The following is a 13,174-nucleotide window of genomic DNA, read 5'->3' as shown; positions in this document are numbered from 1 at the left end:
AACAGGTTGGGGAGAGGTAGGAGAGTTAGTCAGATGGCAGAAAGGGCCTGGGTCATTGGAGAGAAGTTGGGTACTCTCGCATCCTTTTCACTCCGGGCTGGGAGTAATCTCCCCATTGCACTGAGGCTGCCTGAGCAAATTCATTTCCCAAATCGATTCAGTCCATCTAGCACAGCATTCCCTAAATGCACACCTAGCAGTGGTGGGAAAAGATGTTCCAAGAATTTAGTAAGTAATACTCAAAGGTCCTACTGACTTCCAAATGTAGTTGTCTTAAGTTTGGAAGGACGTAAAAATCACATGGGGGTGGAACGATTGTTCAGAATAGGTGTCCCTGGGAGCCATCCCTACAGACAGAGCCTACAACTGACCTGGGGTGGGGCCAGGCAGAAAGAGTTTATGAAATCACTCTAGGTGATTCAAATTCCCTCCTTTGGTTAAATAAGTGACCATGTGCTTCTTACAAAGAATAAATCATCCTTCCAGGCACATGCATGCGCGCGCGCGCACACACACACACACACACACACACACAGCAAAACAGAGGCCCCTCCGATGTGAACACGACCACATGTGCCCAACTCATGGTCCTTAAGGAGCCCATTAAGCGACGAGGGTCTGGAATCTGACTTCCTGAGGTTAAAGCCCTGATCTGTCACGTTTTGCACACGTGACCTAGGGCAAGCTTCTTCGCCTTTCTGTGCCTCCGTTTCCCAGCCATAGAATGGGATGATAGTAGGATCTGCTTTCTTTTTCTTAAATGTTTATTTATTTTTGACAGAGAGAGAGAGAGAGAGAGAGCAGGGGAGGGGCAGAGAGAGAAGGAGACACAGAATCTGAAACAGGCTCCAGGCTCTGAGCTGTCAGCACAGAGCCCGACGCGGGGCTCAAACTCACAAACCATGAGATCATGCCATGGACCGAAATCGACTGCTTCACCCACGGAGCCACCCAGCACCCCTAGTGGCATCTGATTTCTAGGGCTCTTTTGGAGAAGATTGTTATAAAGTTTTCAGAACAGAGCCTGCCACGCACAGAGCACTCCTTACAGCCATCTATTATTGTTTGGAGGTTCCAGACAGCATCACTTGAAGCCGCCTGTTCATGTTGGTGGAAGCTGGGACCAGCAGTGCCCTGCATCTTGCATTCCATGATTTAACTGGACAAGCAGGAGTACAGGGCTGTTGCCTGGCACAGCATCTGACTGGAGAAAGCAGGAATCCGGATCCTGGGCCTTGAGAGGATCGCAGATTGGGAAACCGGCCTGGATACAGGAAACAGAAATCTGACAGCTTCCAGGCAAATGCCTGGTGTCAGAGAGGCGCATTAAAAGTAAAGGGGAGCATTCTTTTAGGAGTGGAAGAGTTATAGAGACACAACTGAGCAGTAGGGATCATGAAAACACCCACGGATGTAGCTGTAGGGCTGGGGCTCGGAAACAGGCTTCAGTCTATATGTTGTAAAGAAAAGAATTAATAGGACTAAGTCAAGGGCTCCAGTTTAAAGTAAGTGAACAGATAGTTAATAAAAGATGAGTATTGGGGCGCCTGGGTGGCTCAGGTGGTTAAGCATCTGACTTCGGCTCAGGTCATGATCTTGTAGTTTGTGAGGTCGAACCCCGCATCAGGCTCTGTGCTGACAGCTCTGTCTCTCTCTCTCTCTCTACCAAAAATTAATAAAATGTTAAAAAAATTGAAAAAAAAAAACTAGAGTATCAGTTAGGTGGAACTTAAACCCAAATCACGAGGGACATTTGATATGAGTTCTAATTGTTAAAAGTTGAATACCTACAGACCCAACAAAATTATGTATGCTGCTTCCTGCATTTCCATTTGTACTTGTGTGCCTAGGTGGTCAGAATCTGACTTCAGAGAGAGCTGTATGTGACTCTGACATCATCTTCTTGTGGTCTTTTGTTGATTCATCAGGTAAATATTATCTCCTCTGGCCTCAATATGACCCGATATCTTTCATGAAATGCTAATAGTCCTTTGCCTTAAAGAGCATTTCTTGACCCATCATCCATCATGCCTAATAATCTGATTTAGGCCTTGCAGATACTTGGGGGAGGGGGAGGCTCGGGATGAGAATGGAACCATACTTACCTTTGCCTTTGTTCATTACGAGCACGTGTTTGTTAGAGTCTCCCTACTTCTTGGTAAGTGTGGTATTAATGATACCGTTTGTGATGGTCCATTGGGCTAACTTTTTGTCAACTGCAACCATTCTTGGTAACTCATAATCAAGTGTTTTTTTTCTTCAAATCCCTTTTGATTTTCATGTTCAGTAGTCTCCAAATGTTTAAGCAAAACTTAGTAAAAAGCTTTATACATTATTAGCAGCAAAGATAGCTTTTTGGTTTTAACCAAAGATTCGCTTAAGTGGCTCCAGGGACAGAATTTGTCCCTGGCTGAGGAAGGACTGACTTTTGTGTGAAGGATGAGTTGGGACAAGGCGATAATCAGGTAGCAATATCCAGGGGCTGGCCACGGACACTGGGCAGGATGCTAGCACAAGGTACAAGGCCGACTGACCTAAGAATTCTCTCCAGCAAACGACACCATCGGCTTTCACAAGTCTGGACAGAACGTCAGCTTTGGCCTGAACACTTTTTGGAGACAGCACCCCCCTCTTCTTGTTTTTCTTCCTTAATTCTTCATTTTGGAAACAGTTCTACTACTTCTTACTAATTCTCTTCTTAGAGAATTAGAATTCTCTAATGGGAGGCAGAAGGAAATCAAAACCAATAATCTCGTCATCGCATTAAAATGTAAGAGCAAACGTGAGGACACAGAGTACAAAAGGAAGCGCTGTTTGGCCAGAATCTCACCATTCTGAGATTAATGACATCCTCTCTCATGGAGAAGTATGGAAAAGGGACAGATCAAGAGGAAAACAGGTGCTGGCATTTTTCTTCTTCTTCTACAGACACAAGTATTGGGGTTCTCCAGGATGTCAAATATCTTCATTTCCAAATGTAGGAGTTTTATTTATTTTGAGAAAGACAGAGACAGAGTGAGTGGGGGAGGGGCAGAGAGAATCCCAAGCAGGCTCCGTGCTGTCACTGCAGAGCCCGACTCCAGGCTCGAACTCACGAAGCCGTGAGATTGTGACCTGAGCGAAAACCAAGAGTCGGACGCTTAACGGACGGAGCCACCCGGGCACCCCTCAAAGGTAAGAATTTAGACATGTTCCAAAACTCAAGAGAAGCTCTTTGTAACTCGTCTTGGACTTTATCCGTTCTACCCTGGCCCTTGTTCGCAGTGTAATTACCTGCTCATGTTTAGATGGCTGTGTGATTCTCAGAAATACAGAAGCTCACGTGTGTAACATGTTACTTCATATTGCCCTATTAAAAAGAAATACTTAAATATGAGGGTTTTTTTTTTTACAAAAGGAAATATTTTATTCCGTAATCACAACAAAACAAAGTAATAAAGAATGTGTAGACTCCAACAAGAAAAAATAAAGAACTTGACCCCTGAGTAGTCACTGGTTGCGTAAGAAATAAGCCTGTGATGCTTCCTCTCCTCCAACTCTGTTAATGCCTTATATCCTCCAGCTTGAGATTTTTCCAGGTCCTCTAATAAGTGTAACACACACACACACACACACACACACACACACACACGACTATCTCCCTCCCTCCCATACTTGCCTGTCTCCTTCCTCCCCCAGTACTTCCCACCACACCAAGATTTTCTACGACCCCAGGAAAGCCGTTTATCAGTTGCCAAAGTAGGAACTGGTGAAGCCCACGTAGTCATAACCAGCAAGGTGTCTTTGGCCTCGCGGGTCCACGTATTCTTGCATATGTGATGCACAGAACTGCACTTGTTCTGGGGTTAGGGCCTGAAACAAAACAGAGATACAGTCCCAGGGATGAAAAACAGCTGGCTCCTTGGGGCTGGTGATAGGCCTTGAACCTTAGGGACCGCAGAGACTTAGAAGCAGCAGCCGGCCCTGTTCCCACCACACATCTTCTCCGAAATCTGTAATTTCCCAGGAGTAAGACCAGCCCATCTTTTCAACCAGCCCTGACCCAGAGGCTCCCCTCTCACTTTGACCACACACTTTATCCCATTCCATAAACTTTGGGACAGGAAACAGTTTTCCAAATTGAGTTTCAGGTTTGGAATTGACGGCTACAGTCATTAGAGGATGACTCTACATTTTTACGCCGGTACAAGACAAAATGAAAGGTGAGTAAAGCAAATGACAAGTTGTGCAGTAGAGTGTCTGAGCCAAGAGGACAAAAGGTGGGTGGGGGAGGGAAGTTGCCAATGGGAGGCCGCCCTGGCCCCAAGTAACCAAGCTCTGGAATACGATGGGAGCACAGCGACCGTGGATGCAACTGCAATCTGACCTGCTTCATGTCGTCTTTGGTAATATAGGCCTTGCCCTCTGCCAGGGCCTGGAAGCCATTCTCTATTTCATCGCTGGACTTGATGTTCTCTGACTCCTTGTCGATCAGGAATGAGGTGTAGTCCTCCAGAGTGATGTAGCCCTTCCTGGGGGACAAATGGGCTCAGCTCTCTGAGAACGTGGGCTGCGATCTCTGTTTTGACCCTGCTTCCCACACCCTTGCAGCTAAGCCAATGCAGCTTCCGCGGCCCCAGCCTCTGCTCCCGGGGGAGCCCTCTGGCCGGATGCCCCTCACAGTCTGCAAGTCTCCACCAGCCCCAGTCCCCAGGCACTTCAAGCTTTTCAAGTTGAATCGAAGGCCTCAATTTCTGGTCTTGTGGCATGCTTGGCATTGGAAAGAACTAGCACCTTCATGACTGTCTCCACCCCACCCCCACCCCCCATGCACACAACCCCACCCCCGCCAGTTGGGTATCCTAGGACCTTACAGGGAAAGATGCTTCTCTCAAGAACCAGCTGAAATTCATAGATCAAAAGTGAAAAGCAGGAATCGAGCAAATTGCAGGGGCTGTGCCTGAGCGGGAATCAGTGCCATGCACTTCGGAGCTGATCCTACCGAGGCAGAAAAGGCTGCCCAACTCATGTCTATACAGTCTGTGTCTTCCTATTCCCGAGATGAGTTAACAGAGTCATGTTTTATGGATCATTTCACTCTCTGCCCTGGTCTCCAAGCCCCATTCCCTCGGTCTCCTTCCTACCTCCCTGGATCGACGACATCCAGGAACTTCTCAAACTTGGGCTCCGGTTCATCGTCCTCCACCATGGGCAGGTAGTAGTTGAGTCCTCTGAGGCAGGACCGGAAATCTCTGTGACTCAAGCGCCCCGTCAGATTCTCATCAAAATGTCTGAAGAACAAAACCATTTTATCAAGTTCCATGGAGAACCAGATAAGAACAGAAACGGACAGTTCTTGTGGGACTGGCTGAGGCTTTAACGTGCCACAGGTATCAGAGGGCTGAGCGGAGAGCTTGCCTGTGTTTCTGCACTATTTTTAACCTGGTGGATGGAGTAAAGACAGTCAAATGGGGAGCATGAGAGAAATGCATTTTCTCAAGTCCAGGAATTCTCATAGACACATTCAAAGCCGTGACTTGAGGCTCATTAACACGTCTAGATCTTCATTTAAGATCTTACCAAGCCACACTGAGGGGACAAATTTAGTTATTTGGAGATTCATTCTGAATGTGTTGGAAAGCAAAGAACGTGTCAACTATGAAGATCTACTCACTTATAGGTTGTGCTGAACTCCTTCAATGTCTCCTCACTCACACCTATGGTGTCTCTGAAAGGAAAAGCATGAATTGGCCCATGAAATGAAACAGAAAAACATCAGAAGGCTTGCCATGTGGAAGAGAGAGGGATGTCGGTGGATAATATGCTATTCAGATCATCTAGTTCAGGGCTTGGCAAACTATGACCCGTGGGCCACATCTAGCCCGCCACTTGCTTTTGCACAGTTTAATGGGCTATGGAGGGTTTTTTTTTTTTACCTCTTTACGTGGTTGGAAATAATTAAAAGAAGAAGTGTTTCATTCAACATTAAAGTTGCACGAAATTCAAATTTCAGTGTCCATAAATAGAATCTTATTGAAACATGTACAGGCTCATGAATTTGTGGGTTATTAATAGCCCTTTGTCTCTACAACAGCAGAGTGAGTAGTTGCAACAGAAACGACATGGCTCTCCAAGGCTGACGCATTTACGATTGGTCTGTTTACAGGGAAAGCTTGCCAATCCCTTGTCTAGATAATAATGCTGTCATTGTTACCGACACCTCAAGCTGCTCTGACGTAATTAATTTATTTAGAAAAACAAGCGAATTTTGCTCTTCTGGCTCTCCACCTTGACTATTTCTTGCATTCTAGACATCTGAGACAGGCTTTTACAAAAGGGACTGCTTCCTGAAGAGATCGCATAAGATCAAGGGACTCTGAGAACTGAATGACGAATAGCTTCAGGGGGATGGGGCGCTGTCTCCTGTCTCAAAATAGATTCCCATATAAAAAGAAATCGTCATTCTGTGGGGCAGCAGAGAGAGAGGGAGAGAAAGAGAATATTGATTAGTCTGGAGATGGTGTGCGTACTACCTCCGAAGCAGCTCTTTTATAAACAGTACCCCAAACTCTAGCCCTTGGGGCTCACTAAGTTCCTGACACCCAGTACCACCCGCGCCCTGCCCAGCCCTGGTCACGGGTCCACAGTACTTGGCTTGGATCTGTTGTTCCAGGTTGTGCTGCATCCGCGTTCCCAGCTGGTGGAGCTGGTCCCACTGCTGGGCCAGCCCGATGGTGCTGTACTTGATGTCCAGGACCAGAGCCTCTTCCAAGTTGTCTCCCAGATCCTCAGTCTTGGTCAGCTGGCGCTTCATGGCCTGAATCTCCTTCTGTTTCCGCTAGAGAAGACCGACAAAAGGAAAGAGCGGTCACACAGGGTAGCTCCGAACCAGGCGATGGTAGAGAAGATTAAGAAGCTGATGGGTTTGGGTTTCCCCTGCCTGCTCCTGAATGATTTTCAGGCATCTTCCTGTCCTCTGTGAAAAATGAACTGCTCAAGAGGTCCACTTCTGTATTCCTCATTTATGCGATGGTGGGAAGGTTAAGTGATGGGACGTCTGTCATTCTGGACATCTGCCATATAGAAGTCTAAGAGTTAGCAGTTACGTGTTGCAGGAGACAGGAGTATCACCTCCAGGACACCTCGAGAGATCCTCTACATTCAATCGTATTATTTTCCCATGTCAAATGACAACAGAAATTGGGGAATGCTCCAGATCGTAGGCCCGGAGCTTCTGTATCTGTTCTGCTTTTTTTTTTTTTTTAATTTTATTTTAAGTTTATACCTCTCTCAAAAATAGAGAGAGAGGAAAAAGAAAGACAAAGAATATGCATGTGCACAGGCACCGGGGAGGAGAAGAGAGGATCTGAAAGATCTGATGGGGACAGAGGATCCGAAATGGGCTCCATGCCGAGAGCAGACAGCCCCACACAGGGCTCAGACCCACGAACCCTGAACCTTGAGATCATGACCTGAGCTGAAGTCACACGCTTAACTGACTGAGCCATCCGGGCACCCCGGCTCTCATTCGTAATCATCATCTTAATCATAATGATGTAGGCATTATGAGCTCCATTGTACAGATACAAAAGCTCAGGTTCAGACATTGAAGTGAACCGATGTCCTTGTCCGTGAAGTGTCAGTCAATGGTTAGAATGCAAATGGTGGGCAGGGTTGGGACTAGAACCTTAAGCTCTTGACCTTCAGGCCCGGAAACTTACCTAAAAGTACTACGAGGGTTGCCTTTAGGTTCACGTAAAAGTTCTCCCGGTTTTCCTGGCACTCCTTGTAATTCTGGGAACATCCTCAGCTGATGCTCAACATTACTTACCTTATTTGCTTCCAACTGGGATTCCAGGGTTCCCGTCTCTTTGAGCAAAGACCTAGTTAAGAAGCAGAGGAAAATGTTACTCATAAAATCAGAGGTCAAGATTTCACCCAGACGGACTGATTCTGACAGCCTACGTCTCTCTACCTCTGTATCTTATTATAATGGCCTCTTCAGAATGAATTTTCACACCAGATTTTCATGAAACCAAACCCTTCTGTCAGCTAGCAAGTTGCTGGACAGATGAGAAGGGAAGGAAGGTCTGTCCTCATTCTTCTGTGCCTGTGAGAAGGCTGCCATAGTCCCCCTGATTCCTACTCTGGGACATACCCTTAACCTAACAAGGGCAAGTCTCCCCCTCGGGGGGTACAGGGCAGGATGATATACCCTGTACTTCTCTTTCCACCCCATGCTTCCACTTAGGTGCCATCTCAATCTGATGGTGACGATGGCAAAGATGCCCCATGCTGAGTCCTCCGTTTGCCTCCAGAATATAACAGACACATCTATGACAAAACAAACACGGTAACACAAAATACTGACCCATCCAGAAAATAAGCCCTGGGCGTGGAGGTCGGGAGCAGCGATCAGAAGAGAGAAAAGAGAAACCACGTGTTAACATGGATGACTTCAATGATCTTCTTTCCTCAGATCTAAGAAATATTCTAAATCTTCTGTAACCAGAAAAGAGGAACCTGTTTTGCACTGTCCCCAGAGTCTCGCCCCCTCAGAGGAGCCTCTGTGCAGCTCCTCCTGTCCTGGGATGGAGAAGAGCTCAGGTGTCAGGTGACCATGCGAGGTGTCGGGGACACACTGCTGGGGGTGGGGGTGGGGGTGGGTGGGAGGGACCACACCAGAGGCAGAGGATGATGCACTTTGCTTTCTCTGCCCTCTGTCACATGAGTTTTGGCCATGACACAGGATTGCTTTCTGCTCATTGTCTGGTTTTTCCTTGCTGGGTTTGTGGGAGCAGTCGGTATATATCACGGACTGTCGAAACCACCACTTTGACCACATTTCTGACCCACCTGCTGGAGACAGCCTACAAACCTTGACATTTATGCTAACGTATTATACCTTCCGAGTCTCTTCTTTTCCAGATCATTTGCCCCAGATGTGACAAATGTTATTGTCATGTATAGGACATTCTGCATTTAATAAAAGCAGCCCGCACTTATTATCTCACTGATTTTCACCACGGCTTCTTTTTAGCGATGGGGCAGCCTGAGAGCTTCATAGCAGGTGTTCACAGGAGGCTCCGCCTTTGGTCATGCCCATAAATACACACGTGACCTGGAGCAAGTCAACTCGTCTACTGATCTTCTTCCCACACTTGGGGACAGAGATAATCGAATCGGCTCTGTGCACATTTCAAGGTCTCTCTGAGAGTTAAGGGAGGTGACGGGTATAGAAGCACTTTGTAAAGTGCCAACATAAGGGACTGCTATGGTTTTTAGACTTTAATCACAGGCAACGGGGGAAAATGAGAGCATCAAGGAGAGAACATGGAAGGCAACACGATGGGCAGTGGCACGAAATTCTCGTTTCTTGCTTTTGCACGGACTGACTTAGAAAACCATCAATTCCAGATGAAAAACACAGACAGGATCTGGTGATTTTAGAACACCATAAATCCTGTAGGACCCCCCCCTCCCCTACTCTCCTCAGACATGCATTTCACCCCCGTGGTGACACAGGGATCATGGGTTTGGGGACAGCACCACGCACCTGGTCTCCAAGATCCACTGAAGGAAGGCACTGGCATTCTGCTCAAACTCCTGGCACATCTCAAAGTTCTTGACCTGTCTCTCCTCCTCTTTTTGTAGCTCCTGCTCTCGTTCCTAAACCCCGAATCACAGAGAGAAGAGTGAATGCTGAAGACCTTTCTTTGTAGTAAAATAGCTGCTTTGTAGCTATTCTCAGCTGCACATCTTCCCCTGATCTAACCTGTCTTCCGGAAGCATGTAGTACGTGCTCCTATGTCATCCCGCCCTCTCCTCACCCCCGAAGGAGAAGGAAGCTCCCATCACGCATCTGTAAGACCAAGCCCAGTGACAAATGAGCTAGTAATAAAGGCAAATCATCTCTCTTCTCATTTGTTTTCTGGGTGAAATTTTCATTTAAATGAACATAAAAGGAGCATTTTAAGGGAAAGCAGCCTTCCTTTAGGGAAAGGTAGTAACGAGAGTTGCCATCTAAAATTGGTGATATTTTCATGAAATTTTTCTGCTAAGCTTTTTAATATCTTCTCCAGTTTCTATGATAAATGTCACTATAGACAGACAACCACAAACACATAAAAAAAAGGCACTTTGGAGGTATGTATGAAATGCGTGCCTTGGATGGGGGAATTCTAGAGACTGTGGACATATATACGAACCTCGTGAACTTTCCATAGCCCATTTTTTTTAAACGTTTTTATTTATTTTTGAGACAGAGAGAGACAGAACATGAGCAGGGGAGGGGCAGAGAGAGAGGGAGACACAGAATCCGAAGCAGGCTCCAGGCTCTGAGCTGTCTGCACAGAGCCCGATGCGGGGCTCGAACTCACGGACCGTGAGATCGTGCCCTGAGCTGAAGTCAGACGCTTAACTGACAGAGCTGCCCAGGCGCCCCTCCATGGCCCATTTTTACAGCCACCTCCTGGAACTTGTGTTCGCCTCCCTGAATCACTGCTCACCACCCGGAGGCATGAGAGTGTCTGAGCTCTGGGGCGTAGGATTATACCTTACTGTGGACATATTTCCAACATTTTCTTAGATAGATTCCATTGCTGTCCCAACGTGGTTATTAATAGCATCCTTTCCTTCTCAAAAGGCCCCCCAACTTGTATACTAAATTAGGTGGTCACGCTCGCCACAGCGAAAGAATGTCTCTGCCGTGTGCCGTTACCTTGATGATGTCATGTAGGTGCTTCCACACCTTCTCCAGCACCTCCATCGTCAACCAGGTGTAAGGGCTGGAAGGCACGTCTAAGGCCTTAATCTGCTGGTCCAGCTCCAGCAAATAGTTGAAGTCCGACTGGGCCCCCACCAAGGAGGCCAGGAAGGCCTCCTGGTCCTTCTGCAGTTTCCGTATCTCGTTCAGGGAAACACAGTGCACAGGCTCTGACAGGTCCTCCTTGGCGTTCTCACACCAGTGGTTGAAAGCGGAAGCCTTGTGTGCAAATTCCATGAACAGCTCCTCAGCCTGCAGAAGAGAAAGTCACCTCCATCTTGCCCGATAAAACCCCTCAGCAAAAGAGAAGACTGAGGATATAAAAAAGAAGAACGCCCATCTTCAAATATTAGGCGGGTCAGCAGCTGTGGGAGGGCAGAACGGAAACCACCGAGCACCATGTGCTCAGCAGGCGGGCGGGCGAGTTCGAGGCCTGGCGCCCTGGTTGAGAGTAGCTGAGGCCTCCACCTTTTGCACGTAAGGAGGCGGAAGGACTCTTAGCATTAACTCCGAGAGTCCGAAAGAAGCGAGGGCCATTTTCAGCCATACGATTTCACAATTTGTTATTCTGAAGTCTGTGCTCCAGTTCTGCCTGTCACACAGGGAACGTGCAAACATCAGTGTTACGTGAATGCATGGATGAACGTTTGAATAAGCAAATCATTTATGGGCTAGGCCAGTCTATCCACACCTCTCTGATGTCTCTTTGTCTGTACAGAGTTCTTTTCCTGCCTTCCTTCTAGAACTTGTTCAGGGCTCAGCTCGTGCTTGAAGCCCCTGCTTAAACCCAGCTCCCACCCTCTGGTCTGTACCCTTACTCCTAGGTTACTGTCTGGTGTTCTCCATATGCCCTCAATGACTCTGACTTCTCTGAATTTCTGAACAACAGAAATAGCATGGATTGTTCCAAACACTGGTGATCAAAACTAGTTTTGGATTTAAAATGTATCATAGATTTGGGGCACCTGGGTGGCTCATTCAGTTGGCCATCCAACCCTTGATTTCGGCTCAGATCATGATCTCGCATTGGGGGATCAAGCCCCATGTCCAGCTCTGTGCTGACAGAGTGGAGCCTGCTTAGGATTTTCTCTCACTCCCTCTGCCCCTCCCGCATGCTCTCTCTCTCTCTCTCCTTCCTCTAAAATACCCATATACATACATACATACTCAGCAGTTTATACTTCCCAAGAGATTTATCTTAAGCAAATATGAAAATGAGTTTTCATCCCCAAATATGTTGGTTTAAAGAGGAAAAAATTGGCCTAAATGGAAGGGAGATTACGAAGGTACTACACCATTATATCTTTCCCTGTACTCATTTGGGCAATGTATATGCTAAAAATAGACCAGTACAGAGAAATTGACTTGGTTCCTATATAGGAAAAAAAAAAAAAACCTATAAAGTATTTTGTATTATTTTTGTAATATTATGGATCACCTGAGTATTTTACAAAGATTTTATAACCAGAAAATAAAATAGCAAATCTCTTTGCAGTTCAAAAATTAAGCTAAATAGAATCAGAAGGTAAAGCATCTTTCTATCTAGAATGCATATATGTGTGTAAAGTTGCCCCCAAATTGATTTAATTTTTCACTTAAGATTTATTTCTGTAGGTTCCATACCAACAGAGTAGTTAGCTAAGCATTCAGACTGACTGATTTTTGTCCGTGTGTCTGTTTCCTAATTCCCCTGCCTGCCTTAACTTGCTGCCCGGTATAATACTTATGGCCTAGGAGTGCTCAGTAATGTCACTGACCATCCTGACTTCCTTTTATTATTGGTATTTTTTATGATCAACATCCAATACCTTAGCGGCCACCACTAGAAAGAACATTTTCATCACTTATACCTACATAGAACTTAGTGGTTTGCACTGCATTTTCAGATCCATTATCTCTTAATAGTCATAACAGACCAGCAGGAAACAGTCGTAATATGATCCAATTTCATAAATGGAGGAATCAAGGCTCAGACATGTTAAGGGACATATACAAGGTCTCCCAGCCAAGAAAGATCAACACAAGTTGGGAACTCAGGTTTTACTGGTTGAGTGCTCCTTGTGTCTGGGCTAGAGAAAAGCCCAAGGACAGCCTTACCTCCCGCCTGTCAGTTTAGTTCTCTCAAACACTAGGACCTTTCACCCTTTGACCCACCTACTTCTTCTACTACATGTGCCTGGCTTCTCTCTCAAGTCAGCTGGACAACTGACAAGTCAGTCTTAAAAGAAAGAAACAAACAAACATACACACAAACAAACAAAAAACACAACCTATCAATCTAAAAAAAAACCCAATAACTTCTTGTTCAGTAAGAATGCCAGGGCGCCCAGGTGGCTCAGTCGGTTTAAGTGCCCGACTTCGGCTCAGGTCATGATCTCACGGCTGGTGGGTTCAAGCCCTGCATCGGGCTCTGTGCTGATGGCTCAGAGC

General features: G+C 46.4%; 1 protein-coding gene across 1 annotated transcript in view; it reads right to left on the bottom strand.

Moving 5' to 3' along the window:
• Positions 1 to 3,556: 3,556 nt before the first annotated feature.
• The window catches only part of SPTA1 (spectrin alpha, erythrocytic 1), a 64,277-nt gene continuing 54,659 nt past the window's right edge, over positions 3,557 to 13,174 (bottom strand). The window contains exons 44-52 of the mRNA XM_030302491.1: positions 10,700 to 10,996; positions 9,536 to 9,648; positions 8,351 to 8,368; positions 7,811 to 7,862; positions 6,630 to 6,817; positions 5,654 to 5,707; positions 5,124 to 5,270; positions 4,367 to 4,511; positions 3,557 to 3,852 (exon numbers count right to left, since the gene is read on the bottom strand). Coding sequence (XP_030158351.1) covers positions 3,727 to 3,852; positions 4,367 to 4,511; positions 5,124 to 5,270; positions 5,654 to 5,707; positions 6,630 to 6,817; positions 7,811 to 7,862; positions 8,351 to 8,368; positions 9,536 to 9,648; positions 10,700 to 10,996 — 1,140 coding nt within the window. The 3' untranslated portion in view covers positions 3,557 to 3,726. The remainder of the gene's footprint in view (positions 3,853 to 4,366; positions 4,512 to 5,123; positions 5,271 to 5,653; positions 5,708 to 6,629; positions 6,818 to 7,810; positions 7,863 to 8,350; positions 8,369 to 9,535; positions 9,649 to 10,699; positions 10,997 to 13,174) is intronic.

The sequence above is a fragment of the Lynx canadensis genome, chromosome F1 (assembly GCF_007474595.2).
Source record: "Lynx canadensis isolate LIC74 chromosome F1, mLynCan4.pri.v2, whole genome shotgun sequence".
In the NCBI taxonomy this organism is placed as follows: domain Eukaryota; kingdom Metazoa; phylum Chordata; class Mammalia; order Carnivora; family Felidae; genus Lynx; species Lynx canadensis.
Note: the sequence above shows the minus strand (reverse complement) of the source record. Positions and strands in the feature narration are given on the sequence as shown.